Raw genomic sequence first — 16,840 nt, forward strand, 5'->3', positions numbered from 1 at the left:
TAGAGCCAAAATGGGCACAAATAGGCTGAAAACGGGCAAAAATAGCCCCAAATGGGCAAAAATAGGCCAAAATGGGCACAAATAGACCCAAAATGGGCAAAAAGAGGCCAAAAATGGGCAAAAATAGTCCCCAAATGGGCATAAATAGGCCCAAATGGGCACAAAAAAACCCTATTCGGGCACAAATAGACGCGAAATGGGCTCAAATAAACCCAAAATGGGCACAAACAGGTCCAAAATGGGCCCAAATGGGCCCGAAATGGACAAAAATAGACCCAAAATGGGCACAAATAGACCCAAAACAGGACCCAAACCACCCAGAACAGGCTCAGAGGCCACCAAAGCAACACTGAGACCCCTACGGAGGCCTTGGGCACCCCATAGAGCCCCATTAGGGTCTTGGGCACCCCATAGAGCCCCATTAGGGTCTTGGGCACCCCATAGAGCCCCGCTGGGGCCTTGGGGACCCCATAGGGCCCCTATGATCGACTCAAGGACCCCATTGAAGCCCCATTATGGCCCTCAAGATCCCATTGAAGCCCCATTACGACCCTCAAGACCCATAGAGCCCCATCATCGACTCAAAGACCCCATAGAACCCCCATCATCGACTCAAGGACCCCCTAGAACCCCATCATCGACTCAAGGACCCCATTGAAGCCCCATTATGGTCCTCAAGATCCCATTTAAGACCCATCATCGACTCAAAGACCCCCTAGAACCCCCATCATCGACTCAAAGACCCCATTGAAAGCCCATTATGGCCCTCAAGATCCCATTGACGCCCAATCATCGACTCAAAGACCCCCTAGAACCCCATCATCGACTCAAAGACCCCCTAGAACCCCATCATCGACTCAAAGACCCCCTAGAACCCCATCATCGACTCAAAGACCCCATAGAACCCCCATCATCGACTCAAAGACCCCATAGAACCCCATCATCGACTCAAAGACCCCCTAGAACCCCATCATCGACTCAAAGACCCCCTAGAACCCCCATCATCGACTCAAAGACCCCATAGAGCCCCATCATCGACTCAAAGACCCCATTGAAAGCCCATTATGGCCCTCAAGATCCCATTGACGCCCAATCATCGACTCAAAGACCCCATTGAAACCCCATTACGGCCCTCAACATCCCATTTAAGACCCATCATCGACTCAAAGACCCCCTAGAACCCCCATCATCGACTCAAAGACCCCCTAGAACCCCCATCATCGACTCAAAGACCCCATTGAAAGCCCATTATAGCCCTCAAGACCCCATTGAAGCCCCATTACGACCCTCAAGACCCCATTGAAGACCCATCATCGACTCAAAGACCCCCTAGAACCCCCATCATCGACTCAAAGACCCCCTAGAGCCCCATCATCGACTCAAAGACCCCATTGAAACTCCATTATGACCCTCAAGACCCCATAGAACCCCCATCATCGACTCAAAGACCCCATTGAAAGCCCATTATGGCCCTCGAGACCCCATTGAAGCCCAATTACGACGTTCAAGACCCATAGAACCCCCATCATCGACTCAAAGACCCCATAGAGCCCCCATCATCGACTCAAAGACCCCATAGAACCCCATCATCGACTCAAAGACCCCATTGCAGCCCCATGATCGACTCAAAGACCCCATTGAAGCCCCATTACGGCCCTCAACATCCCATTTAAGACCCATCATCGACTCAAAGACCCCCTAGAACCCCCATCATCGACTCAAAGACCCCATTGAAAGCCCATTATGGCCCTCAAGATCCCATTGACGCCCAATCATCGACTCAAAGACCCCATAGAGCCCACATCATCGACTCAAAGACCCCCTAGAACCCCATCATCGACTCAAAGACCCCCTAGAACCCCATCATCGACTCAAAGACCCCCTAGAACCCCATCATCGACTCAAAGACCCCATAGAACCCCCATCATCGACTCAAAGACCCCATAGAGCCCCCATCATCGACTCAAAGACCCCCTAGAACCCCCATCATCGACTCAAAGACCCCCTAGAACCCCCATTATCGACTCAAAGACCCCATTGATGCCCCATTACAGCCCTCAACATCCCATTTAAGACCCATCATCGACTCAAAGACCCCCTAGAACCCCATCATCGACTCAAAGACCCCATAGAACCCCATCATCGACTCAAAGACCCCATTGAAAGCCCATTATGGCCCTCGAGACCCATTGAAGCCCCATTACGACCCTCAAGACCCCTTTTAAGACCCATCATCGACTCAAAGACCCATAGAACCACATCTAGAACCCCATCATCAACTCAAAGACCCCCTAGAACCCCATCATCGACTCAAAGACCCATTGAAAACCCATTACGACCCTCAAGACCCATTGAAGACCCATCATTGACTCAAAGACCCGCTAGAACCCCCATGATCGACTCAAAGACCCCCTAGAACCCCATCATCGACTCAAAGACCCCCTAGAACCCCCATCATCGACTCAAAGACCCCCTAGAGCCCCATCATCGACTCAAAGACCCCCTAGAACCCCCATCATCGACTCAAAGACCCCATAGAACCCCATCATCGACTCAAAGACCCCATTGCAGCCCCATGATCGACTCAAAGACCCCATTGAAGCCCCATTACGACCCTCAAGACCCCATTGAAGACCCATCATCGACTCAAGGACTCCCTAGAACCCCATCATCGACTCAAAGACCCCATTGAAAGCCCATTATGGCTCTCAAGATCCCATTGATGCCCAATCATCGACTCAAAGACCCCTAGAGCCCCCATCATCGACTCAAAGACCCCATAGAACCCCCATCATCGACTCAAAGACCCCATTGAAAGCCCATTATGGCTCTCAAGATCCCATTGATGCCCAATCATCGACTCAAAGACCCCTAGAGCCCCCATCATCGACTCAAAGACCCCCTAGAGCCCCCATGCATCGACTCAAAGACCCCATAGAACCCCATCATCGACTCAAAGACCCCATTGCAGCCCCATGATCGACTCAAAGACCCCATTGATGCCCCATTACAGCCCTCAACATCCCATTTAAGACCCATCATCGACTCAAAGCCCCCTTTCCCCCCCCACTTCTCCCCCTTTCCATCCATCCCCCCCCCCCCCCAAATCCCGGCGTCATTCCCACCTTCGGGAATGGCGGGCGACGGCCAAGGCGACGGCGATCTTGAAGTAGTAAATGGCGCCGCGGATCCAGGAGCCGCCGTGGACGGGGTCGTTGAAGTGGCCGATGTTGATGAGCCACACGGCGACGCAGATCAAGGAGATGACCTTGGAGAGCTGCTCGCCGAACTCGTCCAGCTTCTGCTGCAGGGGGGTCTTGTCCTGCTCGGTGGCCGCCATCTCGTCGCGGATCTTGCCGATCTCGGTGTTGACGCCGGTGGCGACGACGATGCCGACGGCTTTGCCGGCGCCGATGTTGGTGCCCTGCAATGGGAGAGGGGGGGGGGTTGGGGTTGGGGTTGGGGTTGGGGTTGGGGATGGGGATGGGATGGGGGATGGGGATGGGTTGGGTTGGGTTGGGTTGGGTTGGGTTGGGGTTGGGTTGGGTTGAGTCGGGTTGGGTTGGGTTGGGTTGAGTTGGGTTGGGGTTGGGCTTGGGTTGGGTTGGGTTGGGGTTGGGTTGGGGTTGGATTGGGGTTGTGGTTGGATTGGGGTTGTTGTTGGGTTGGGTTGGGTTGGGTTGGGGTTGGGGTTGGGTTGGGTTGGGGTTGGGTTGGGTTGAGTTGGGTTGGGTTGGGTTGGGTTGAGTTGGGTTGGGGATGGGGATGGGTTGGGTTGGGTTGAGTTGGATTGGGGTTGTGGTTGGATTGGGGTTGTTGTTGGGTTGGGTTGGGTTGGGTTGGGGTTGGGGTTGGGTTGGGTTGGGGTTGGGTTGGGTTGAGTTGGGTTGGGGATGGGTTGGGTTGGGTTGGGTTGAGTTGGATTGGGGTTGGGTTGGGTTGGGTTGGGTTGGGGTTGTTGTTGGGATGGGTTGGGTTGGGTTGGGGATGGGGATGGGTTGGGTTGGGTTGAGTTGGGTTGGGTTGGGTTGAGTTGGGTTGGGTTGGGTTGGGTTGAGTTGGGTTGGGTTGGGTTGGGTTGAGTTGGGTTGGGGATGGGGATGGGTTGGGTTGGGTTGAGTTGGATTGGGGTTGTGGTTGGATTGGGGTTGTTGTTGGGTTGGGTTGGGTTGGGGATGGGGATGGGGATGGGTTGGGTTGAGTTGGGGTTGGGGTTGGGCTTGGGTTGGGTTGGGGATGGGGTTGGGGATGGGATGGGTTGGGTTGGGTTGGGTTGGGTTGAGTTGGGTTGGGGATGGGGTTGGGTTGGGTTGAGTTGGGTTGGGGATGGGGTTGGGTTGGGTTGGGTTGGGGATGGGTTGGGGTTGGTTGGGTTGGGGTTGGGTTGGGTTGAGTTGGGTTGGGTTGGGTTGGGGTTGGATTGGGGTTGTTGTTGGGTTGGGTTGCAGTTGGGGTTGGGGTTGGGCTTGGGTTGGGTTGGGTTGGGGTTGGGTTGGGTTGGGTTGGGTTGGGTTGGGGTTGGGGTTGGGTTGGGTTGGGGTTGGGTTGGGTTGAGTTGGGTTGGGTTGGGTTGGGGTTGGGTTGGGTTGGGGCTGGGGCATGGGATATAGGATATGTGATATGGGATATATGGATCTGGGATATGGGATATGGGATATGGGATATGGATATGGGATATGGATATATGGATATGGGATATATGGATATGGATATGGGATATGGGATATGGGATATGGATATAGGATATATGGATATGGGATATGGGATATGGGATATATGGATATGGGATATGGATATGGGATATATGGATATGGGATATATGGATATGGGATATGGGATATAGGATATATGGATCTGGGATATGGATCTGGGATCTGGGATAGATGGATCTGGGATCTCCGCTCCGGGAGGCCTGGCCGTCACTCACGGAGAAGAGCATGTTCTTCTTGTCCTGGTTGACCGCGCGCGGGTCGGGCACTGGGTCCGTGTGCTTGATCACCGAGACCGACTCACCTGGGACCAGTACGGACCAGTATAGACCGTACGGACCGGTATAGACTTGTATGGACCAGTATGGGCCAGTATGGACAAGTATAGACCAGTGTGGCCCAGTATAGACCGGTATGGACCAATATAGACCATTATAGACAGGTATGGACCATTATAGACAGGTATGGACCAGTATAGACCGGTATGGCCCAGTATAGACCGGTATGGAGCAGTACATACCAGTAAGGAGCAGTATAGACCATTATAGACTGGTATGGAGCAGTATAGACAGGCATGGACCAGTATAGACCAGTGTGGCCCAGTATAGACTGGTATGGAGCAGTATAGACCAGTGTGGCCCGGTATAGACTGGTATGGAGCAGTATAGACTGGTATGGACCAGTATAGACTGGTATGGCCCAGTATAGACCAGTATGGCCAAGAATAGACCAGTATGGCCCAGTATAGACTGGTATGGACCAGTATGGCCCAGTATAGACCAGTATGGACCAGTATGAACCAGTATAGACCAGTATGGCCCAGTATAGACCAGTGTGGCCCAGTATAGACCAGTGTGGCCCAGTATAGCCCAGTACAGACCAGTATGGACCAGTGCGGTCCAGTATGTGCCAGTATGGATCAATATAGACAAGTATGGACCAGTGTGGCCCAGTATAGACCAGTATGGCCCAGTATAGACCAGTATGGACCATTATAGACCGGTATGGACCAGTAAAGACCAGTATGTGCCAGTATGGATCAATATGGACAAGTATGGGCCAGTACGGGCCAGTATGGACCAGTATGGACCAGTACGGACCAGTATGGACCCCCGTACCGGTCAGGATGGACTGATCCACCCGCAGCGTTGTGGACTTGATGGAGATGATGCGGATGTCGGCCGGGACCTTGTCTCCAACTGGGGGGAACTGGGAATTACTGGGAGCCACAGCCCCAATATCCCATAGCCCATAGATCCCATAGATCCCATATCCCCCATATCCCATATCCTATATATCCCATATTCATGTATCGCATGTTGCACATCCCATATCCCATATCCACATCCATATATCCCATATCCCATAGCCATATATCCCATATCCCATATATCCCATATCCCACATCCCATATATCCCATATCCGTACCCATCCATCCCATCTATCCCATCTATCCCATATCCCATATCCCATATCCAATGCATCCCATATATCCCACATCCCATCCATCCATCCATCCCATATCCCATACATCCCATATATCCCATATCCCATATCCATATCCAATACATCCCATATATCCCATATCCCATCCATCCCACCTATCCCATATCCCATATCCCATCTATCCCATATCCATCTATCCCCTATATATCCCTATATGTCCCTATATATCCCTATATATCCCTATATACCCCTATATACCCCTATATATCCCTATACATCCCTATACATCCCTATATATCCCTATATATATCCCTATACATCCCTACATATCCCTATATATCCCTATATATCCCCTATATACCCCTATATATCTCTATATATCCCTATATACCCCTATATATCCCTATATACCCCTATATACCCCTATATATTCCTATATACCCCTATATACCCCTATACATCCCTATACATCCCTATACATCCCTATATATCCCTATATATCCCTATATACCCCTATATATCCCTATACATCCCTATACATCCCTATATATCCCTATATATCCCTATATACCCCTATATACCCCTATACATCCCTATACATCCCTATACATCCCTATATATCCCTATATACCCCTATATACCCCTATATACCCCTATACATCCCTATATACCCCTATATACCCCTATACATCCCTATACATCCCTATACATCCCTATACATCCCTATATATCCCTATATATCCCTATATACCCCTATATATCCCTATACATCCCTATACATCCCTATATATCCCTATATATCCCTATATACCCCTATATATCCCTATACATCCCTATATACCCCTATATACCCCTATATACCCCTATATACCCCTATATATCCCTATACATCCCTATATACCCCTATACATCCCTATATACCCCTATATACCCCTATATACCCCTATACATCCCTATATACCCCTATATACCCCTATACATCCCTATACATCCCTATACATCCCTATACATCCCTATATATCCCTATATATCCCTATATACCCCTATATATCCCTATACATCCCTATATACCCCTATATACCCCTATATACCCCTATATACCCCTATATACCCCTATATATCCCTATACATCCCTATATACCCCTATACATCCCTATATACCCCTATATACCCCTATACATCCCTATACATCCCTATACATCCCTATACATCCCTATATATCCCTATATATCCCTATATACCCCTATACATCCCTATACATCCCTATATACCCCTATACATCCCTATACATCCCTATATACCCCTATACATCCCTATACATCCCTATATACCCCTATATATCCCTATATACCCCTATATATCCCTATACATCCCTATACATCCCTATATATCCCTATACATCCCTATACATCCCTATCTATCCCTATATATCCCTATATATCCCTATATATCCCTATATATCCCTATATACCCCTATATACCCCTATACATCCCTATATACCCCTATATACCCCTATACATCCCTATATACCCCTATATACCCCTATACATCCCTATATACCCCTATATACCCCTATACATCCCTATATACCCCTATATACCCCTATACATCCCTATATACCCCTATATACCCCTATACATCCCTATATACCCCTATATACCCCTATATACCCCTATATACCCCTATATATCCCTATACATCCCTATATACCCCTATACATCCCTATATACCCCTATATACCCCTATATACCCCTATACATCCCTATATACCCCTATATACCCCTATACATCCCTATACATCCCTATACATCCCTATACATCCCTATATATCCCTATATATCCCTATATACCCCTATATATCCCTATACATCCCTATATACCCCTATATACCCCTATATACCCCTATATACCCCTATATACCCCTATATATCCCTATACATCCCTATATACCCCTATACATCCCTATATACCCCTATATACCCCTATACATCCCTATACATCCCTATACATCCCTATACATCCCTATATATCCCTATATATCCCTATATACCCCTATACATCCCTATACATCCCTATATACCCCTATACATCCCTATACATCCCTATATACCCCTATACATCCCTATACATCCCTATATACCCCTATATATCCCTATATACCCCTATATATCCCTATACATCCCTATACATCCCTATATATCCCTATACATCCCTATACATCCCTATCTATCCCTATATATCCCTATATATCCCTATATATCCCTATATATCCCTATATACCCCTATATACCCCTATACATCCCTATATACCCCTATATACCCCTATACATCCCTATATACCCCTATATACCCCTATACATCCCTATATACCCCTATATACCCCTATACATCCCTATATACCCCTATATACCCCTATACATCCCTATATACCCCTATATACCCCTATACATCCCTATATACCCCTATATACCCCTATATATCCCTATATATCCCTATATATCCCTATATACCCCTATATATCCCTATATACCCCTATACATCCCTATACATCCCTATACATCCCTATATATCCCTATATATCCCTATATACCCCTATATATCCCTATATATCCCTATATACCCCTATATACCCCTATATATCCCTATACATCCCTATACATCCCTATACATCCCTATACATCCCTATATACATCCCTATATACCCCTATATACCCCTATATACCCCTATATACCCCTATACATCCCTATACATCCCTATACATCCCTATATACATCCCTATATACCCCTATATACCCCTATATACCCCTATATACCCCTATACATCCCTATACACCCCTATACACCCCTATACACCCCTATACCCCCCTATGTACCCCCGTATACCCCCCACAGATCCCCCGCGCCCGTGCCGCCCGCGCGCCCGGCCCCGCGGGGCTCACCGGCCACCTCGGCGATGTCGCCCGGCACCAGGTCGCGGGCCTTGATGCGCTGCACGCTGCGGCGGTCGGCGCGGTACACCTTGCCCATCTCCGGCTCGTACTCCTTCAGCGCCTCGATGGCGTTCTCCGCGTTCCGCTCCTGCCGCCGGGAATGACGTCGGGAATGGGGTGGGAATGGGGTGGGAATGGGGAGGGAATGGGGTGGGAATGGGATGGGAATGACGTTGGGATGGGGTGGGAATAGAATGGGAATGCCGTTGGGATGGGGTGGAAATGGGGTGGGAATGGGGTGGGAATGGGGTGGGAATGGGGTGGGAATGCCATTGGGATGCGATGGGAATAGGGTCAGAATGCAATGGGAATAGGATGGGAATAGGATGGGAATAGGATGGGAATAGGATGGGAATGCCATGGGAATGCAATGGGAATGCGATGGGAATAGGTTGGGAATGAATCCCAGTCCCTCCCAGTCTATTCCATTCTATTCCCAGTCCATCCCAGTCCCTCCCAGTCCCTCCCAGTCCATCCCATTCTATTCCCATTCCATCCCAGTCCCTCCCAGTCCCTCCCAGTCTATTCTCAGTCCCTCCCAGTCCATTCCATTCTATTCCCAATCCATTCCCAGTCCATCCCAGTCCATCCCAGTCCATCCCATTCTATTCCCATTCCATCCCAGTCCCTCCCAGTCCATCCCATTCTATTCCCATTCCACCCCAGTCCCTCCCAGTCCCTCCCAGTCTATTCTCAGTCCCTCCCAGTCCATTCCATTCTATTCCCAGTGCATTCCCAGTCCATTCCCAGTCCATCCCAGTCCCTCCCAGTCTATTCCCATTCCACCCCAGTCCCTCCCAGTCCATCCCATTCTATTCCCATTCCATCCCAGTCCCTCCCAGTCCATCCCATTCTATTCCCATTCTATTCCCATTCCATCCCAGTCCCTCCCAGTCCCTCCCAGTCTATTCCCAGTCCCTCCCAGTCCCTCCCAGTCCATCCCAGTCCCTCCCAGTCTATTCCCAGTCCATCCCATTCCATCCCAGTCTATTCCCAGTCCCTCCCAGTCTATTCCCAGTCCATCCCACTCCATCCCAGTCTATTCCCAGTCCCTCCCAGTCCCTCCCAGTCCCTCCCAGTCCCTCCCAGTCTATTCCCAGTCCATCCCATTCCATCCCAGTCTATTCCCAGTCCCTCCCATTCCATCCCAGTCTATTCCCAGTCCCTCCCAGTCCATTCCATTCTATTCCCAGTCCATTCCCAGTCCATCCCAGTCCCTCCCAGTCCCTCCCAGTGCCCCCGGTGCCCACCTGCCAGACGCCCACCACGGCGTTGGCCACCAGGATGAGCAGGATCACGAAGGGCTCCACGAAGGCCGTGATCGTTTCCTCGCCCTCCTCGAACCAGGCCAGGACCTGCCCGGGGCACAGAGACCCATAGGGACCCATAGGGACCCATAGGGACCCATAGAGACCCATAGGGACCCATAGGGACACATAGGGACACATAGGGACCCATAGAGACCCATAGGGACCCATAGGGACCCATAGAGACCCATAGGGACCCATAGGGACACATAGGGACACATAGGGACCCATAGGGACCCATAGAGACCCATAGGGACCCATAGGGACACATAGGGACACATAAAGACCCATAGGGACCCATAGGGACCCATACGGACCCATGGAGATCCCATAGATCCCATATCCCACATATCCATTACCCCATATCCCATATATCCCATACCCCATATACCCCATAGATCCCATATACCCCATACCCCCTATACCCCCCATACCCCCCATACCCCCCCATATACCCCCTATACCCCATAGATCCCATACCCCATAGACCCCCTATACCTCCTATAACCCCTATCCCCCCCATCCCCCATCCCCCCACCCCCCATCCCCCCCATCCCCCCCCCATCCCCCCCCCATCCCCCCCCCCCCCCCGCAGCTGCTGGACACCCGAGACGTCACCGGATCCCGACACCAAGGGCACAGCAAGGGCGGCCCGGCCCCGGTGCCAGCGAGCTCCCAGTTTGGGCCCAGTTTGGGCCCAGTTTGGTCCCATTGAGATCCCATTGAGGTCCCAGTTTGATCCCAGTTTGATCCCCTTCAGGTCCCATTGAGGTCCCAGTTTGGTCCCAGTTTGATCCCAGTTTGGTCCCAGTTTGATCCCAGTTTGGTCCCAGTTTGATCCCAGTTTGGTCCCAGTTTGGTCCCAGTTTGATCCCATTGAGATCCCATTGAGGTCCCATTGAGGTCCCAGTTTGGTCCCAGTTTGGTCCCATTGAAATACCAGTTTGATCCCATTCAGATCCCAGTTTGATCCCATTGAGGTCCCAGTTTGATCCCATTGAGGTCCCATTGAAGTCCCAGTTTGGTCCCAGTTTGGTCCCAGTTTGATCCCCATTGAGGTCCCATTAAGGTCCAATTGAGGTCCCATTGAGATCCCATTGAGGTCCCAGTTTGGTCCCAGTTTGATCCCAGTTTGGTCCCAGTTTGATCCCATTGAGGTCCCAGTTTGGTCCCAGTTTGGTCCCAGTTTGGTCCCATTGAGATCCCATTGAGGTCCCAGTTTGGTTCCAGTTTGGTCCCAGTTTGATCCCAGTTTCACCCCATTGAGATTCCATTGAGGTCCCATTGAGGTCCCAGTTTGGTCCCAGATTGATCCCATTGAGATCCCAGTTTGATCCCAGTTTGATCCCATTGAGATCCCATTGAGGTCCCATTGAGGTCCCAGTTTGATCCCAGTTTGATCCCATTCAGATCCCATTGAGATCCCAGTTTGATCCCAGTTTGATCCCATTGTGATCCCAGTTTGATCCCAGTTTGATCCCATTGAGATCCCAATGAGATCCCAGTTTGATCCCAGTTTGATCCCATTCAGATCCCAGCTTGATCCCTGTTTGATCCCATTCAGATCCCAGTTTGATCCCGTTATCCCATTGAGATCCCAGTTTGATCCCATTCAGATCCCATTGAGATCCCAGTTTGATCCCATTCAGATCCCATTATCCCACTGAGATCCCATTGAGATCCCAGTTTGATCCCATTGAGATCCCATTATCGTATGTTCATTCCATTTAGATCCCATTTAGATCCCATTTAGATCCCACTTTTATCCTATTATCCCATTTATATCCCATTGTTATCCCATTTAGATCCCATTTTTGTCCCATTTAGATCCCATTTTTATCCCATTTTTATCCCGTTATCCCATTTAGATCCCATTTTTATCCCATTTTTATCCCGTTATCCCGTTTATATCCCATTGTTATCCCATTTAGATCCCATTTATATCCCATTTAGATCCCGTTTGATCCCATTCAGATCCCATTCAGATCCCATTCAGATTCCATTATCCCATTTGTATCCCATTCAGATCCCATTTATATCCCATTTGTATCCCATTTATATCCCGTTCAGATCCCATTCAGATCCCATTCAGATCCCATTCAGATTCCATTATCCCATTTGTATCCCATTCAGATCCCATTTATATCCCAATTGTATCCCATTTACATCCCGTTCAGATCCCATTCAGATCCCATTCAGATCCCGTTGTGATCCCATTCAGATCCCGTTCAGATCCCATTCAGATCCCGTTGTCATCCCATTCAGATCCCGTTCAGATCCCATTCAGATCCCATTTTGATCCCATTCAGATCCCATTCAGATCCCGTTCAGATCCCGTTGTGATCCCATTCAGATCCCGTTCAGATCCCATTCAGATCCCATTCAGATCCCATTCAGATCCCGTTCCGATCCCGTTCAGATCCCATTCAGATCCCATTTGTATCCCATTTTCATCCCATTCAGATCCCATTCAGATCCCGTTCAGATCCCATTCAGATCCCGTTCAGATCCCATTCAGATCCCATTTGTATCCCATTTTCATCCCATTCAGATCCCATTCAGATCCCATTTTGATCCCATTCAGATCCCGTTGTGATCCCATTCAGATCCCATTCAGATCCCATTCAGATCCCGTTCTGATCCCATTTTGATCCCATTCAGATCCCGTTGTGATCCCATTCAGATCCCATTCTGATCCCATTCAGATCCCGTTCAGATCCCATTTGTATCCCATTTTCATCCCATTCAGATCCCATTCAGATCCCATTCAGATCCCGTTGTGATCCCATTCAGATCCCGTTCAGATCCCATTCAGATCCCGTTCAGATCCCGTTCAGATCCCATTCAGATCCCATTCAGATCCCATTCAGATCCCGTTCCGATCCCGTCCCGATCCCGTCCCGATCCCGTCCCGACCCCGCTGTTCCCTATGGAAGCACTCACGAAGGAGATGCAGGCGGCCAGCAGCAGGATGCGCACCAGGAGGTCCTCGAACTGCTCCACCACCAGCTCCCAGATGGATTTGCCTGCGAGGGGACATCGGGAATGCCGTCGGGAATGCCATTGGGAATGCCATTGGGATCCCCATCGGGAATGACATTGGGAATGCCATTGGGATCCCCATTGGGAATGCCATTGGGAATGCCATCGGGAATGCCATTGGGATCCCCATTGGGAATGCCATTGGGAATGCCATTGGGAATGCCATCGGGAATGCCATTGGGATCCCCATCGGGAATGACATTGGGATCCCCATTGGGATCCCCATCAGGAATGCCATTGGGAATGCCATCGGGAATGCCATTGGGATCCCCATCAGGAATGCCATTGGGAATGACATTGGGAATGCCATTGGGATCCCCATTGGGAATGCCATTGGGAATGCCATTGGGATCCCCATTGGGAATGCCATTGGGAATGCCATTGGGATCCCCATTGGGAATGCCATTGGGAATGCCATCGGGAATGCCATTGGGATCCCCATTGGGAATGCCATTGGGAATGCCATTGGGAATGCCATCGGGAATGCCATTGGGATCCCCATCGGGAATGCCATTGGGATCCCCATTGGGATCCCCATCAGGAATGCCATTGGGAATGCCATCGGGAATGCCATTGGGATCCCCATCAGGAATGCCATTGGGAATGACATTGGGAATGCCATTGGGATCCCCATTGGGAATGCCATTGGGAATGCCATTGGGATCCCCATTGGGAATGCCATTGGGAATGACATTGGGAATGCCATTGGGATCCCCATTGGGAATGACATTGGGAATGCCGTCGGGAATGACATTGGGAATGCCATTGGGATCCCCATTGGGAATGCCATAGGGATCCCCATTGGGATCCCCATCAGGAATGCCATTGGGAATGCCATCGGGAATGCCATCGAGAATGACATTGGGAATGCCATCGGGAATGCCATTGGGATCCCCATTGGGAATGACATTGGGAATGCCATCGGGAATGCCATTGGGATCCCCATTGGGAATGCCATTGGGAATGACATTGGGAATGCCATTGGGATCCCCATTGGGAATGCCATTGGGAATGCCATTGGGATCCCCATCAGGAATCCTATTGGGAATGCTATTGGGATCCCCATCGGGAATGACATTGGGAATGCCATTGGGATCCCCTTTGGGAATGCCATAGGGAAAGCACAAGGCACTCACCCTCCTCAGCCGGGAGCTCTGTGGGGCAGAAATAAGGGGGGGTGTCAATGGGGTCAATGGGGACACCCCCATATCCCATACCCCCTATATCCCATATATCCCCTATCCCCCAGATCCCATATTCCCTATATCCCATATCCCCCATACCCCCTATACCCCTTATCCCCCATATATCCCATACATCCCCCCCATTCCTTATATCCTATACCCCATATCCCATATACCCCATACCCCATAGATCCCAAACCCCATATCCCCCATACCCCATACACCCCATAGATCCCATACCCCATATCCCCCATACCCTATATACCCCATATCCCCCATATATCCCACACCCCATAGATCCCAAACCCCATATCCCCCACACCCCACACACCCCATACACCCCATATATCCCACACCCCACACCCCATAGATCCCAAACCCCATATCCCCCACACCCCACACACCCCATACACCCCATAGATCCCATACCCCATATCCCCCATACCCCATATACCCCATATCCCCCATATCCCCCATATATCCCACCCCCCACACCCCATAGATCCCAAACCCCACACCCCCCGCACCCCATAGATCCCATATCCCCCCCATTCCTCACCGTTGTATCCATACTTTTCCAGGCTCCTCTTCACTTGCTCCGGGGAGAGCCCCACATTTTCGCTCACCCCGAAATAGGCCAAGCACTCCTCGATGCCCTTGGCATGGGCGTTCTCCATTGCGCCCTATAGCGCCCTATAGCGCCCTATAGCGCCCTATAGCACCCTATAGACCCCTATAGCGCCTTATAGACCCTATAGACCCCTATAGTGCCTTATCGACCCTATAGACCCCTATAGCGCCCTATAGACCCTATAGCCCCCTATAGCGCCCTATAGCGCCCTATAGACCCTATAGCGCCCTATAGACCCCTCCAGCCACTGCAAAGCGGGGGGTGGGGGGGTGGGGGGGGGTGGGTTCGGCCACCCTCGCGGGGGGGGGTTCTCATGTGGGGGCTTATGAGGGGGTCACCCCATAAAGGTCCAGCCCCCTCCCCCCCCCCTCCCTCCCCCCTTATCCCCGCCCCCTTTGGGCTCCGCCCCCCCCTATGGGGGGGACCCAATGGTACAGCCCACACCACACCGCACACCCCCCCCCCATAGGAGCGTATTGGACCCCATAGGACCCCATTGGTGTCGCCCCCCCCCATAGGATCCTATTGGACCCCATAGGACCCCATTGGTGCCCCCCCCCATAGGACCCCATTGGTGCCCCCCCCCCCCATAGGACCCCATAGGTGCCCCCCCCCCCATAGGACCCCATTGGTGTCACCCCCCCCATAGGACCCCATTGGTGCCCCCCCCCATAGAACCCCATTGGTGCCCCCCCTCCCATAGGACCCCATTGGTGTCACCCCCCCCATAGGACCCCATTGGTGCCCCCCCCCATAGAACCCCATTGGTGCCCCCCCTCCCATAGGACCCCATTGGTGTCACCCCCCCCATAGGACCCCATTGGTGCCCCCCCCCCATAGAACCCCATTGGTGTCACCCCCCCCCATAGGACCCCATTGGTGTCACCCCCCCCCTATAGGACCCCATTGGTGTCACCCCCCCCCATAGGACCCCATTGGTTTCACCCCCCCCCATAGGACCCCATTGGTGTCACCCCCCCCCATAGGACCCCATTGGTGTCGCCCCCCCCATAGGACCCCATTGGTGTCGCCCCCCCCATAGGACCCCATTGGTGTCACCCCCCCCATAGGACCCCATTGGTGCCCCCCCCCCATAGGACCCCATTGGTTTCACCCCCCCCATAGAACCCCATAGGTGCCCCCCCCCCCATAGCACCCCATTGGTGCCGTCCCCCCCCCGTCCCCCCCCCCATGGTCTATTCCTGGCTGTGATTGATGGGAGGGGATGGAGCCCCCCTCCCCCCCCCCCGCCATGTCCCCAAATGTCCCCTCCCCCCCCACTTCGGGTCATGGCATGGGTGACCTATAGGTGACCCATAGACGCCCCATAGAGGCCCCATAGAGGCCCCATAGAGGCCCCATAGAGGCCCCATAGACGCCCCATAGATGCCCTATAGACACCCCATAGATGCCCTATAGATGCCCCATAGATGCCCTATAGGTGCCCCATAGATGATCCATTGGAGGTCCCATAGATGCCCTGTAAGTACCCTATAGTAGATGTAGGGCTGCCCCATAGGGGTTGTGA

The 16,840-nt window shown here is 51.5% G+C and overlaps 1 protein-coding gene across 1 annotated transcript in view; it reads right to left on the bottom strand.

Annotated features, from left to right (window-relative positions):
- LOC136006604 (sarcoplasmic/endoplasmic reticulum calcium ATPase 1-like) overlaps nucleotides 1–15,495 on the bottom strand; it is a gene marked incomplete at its 3' end in the record, with an annotated part of 40,486 nt that extends 24,991 nt beyond the window's left edge. The window contains exons 1-8 of the mRNA XM_065664610.1: nucleotides 15,241–15,495; nucleotides 14,634–14,651; nucleotides 13,399–13,481; nucleotides 10,399–10,503; nucleotides 9,098–9,236; nucleotides 5,828–5,908; nucleotides 4,928–5,013; nucleotides 3,126–3,424 (exon numbers count right to left, since the gene is read on the bottom strand). Coding sequence (XP_065520682.1) covers nucleotides 3,126–3,424; nucleotides 4,928–5,013; nucleotides 5,828–5,908; nucleotides 9,098–9,236; nucleotides 10,399–10,503; nucleotides 13,399–13,481; nucleotides 14,634–14,651; nucleotides 15,241–15,358 — 929 coding nt within the window. The remainder of the gene's footprint in view (nucleotides 1–3,125; nucleotides 3,425–4,927; nucleotides 5,014–5,827; nucleotides 5,909–9,097; nucleotides 9,237–10,398; nucleotides 10,504–13,398; nucleotides 13,482–14,633; nucleotides 14,652–15,240) is intronic.
- Between the last annotated feature and the right edge of the window lie 1,345 nt (nucleotides 15,496–16,840).

This window comes from Lathamus discolor, unplaced genomic scaffold, assembly GCF_037157495.1.
Source record: "Lathamus discolor isolate bLatDis1 unplaced genomic scaffold, bLatDis1.hap1 Scaffold_317, whole genome shotgun sequence".
Taxonomy (NCBI): Eukaryota; Metazoa; Chordata; class Aves; order Psittaciformes; family Psittacidae; genus Lathamus; species Lathamus discolor.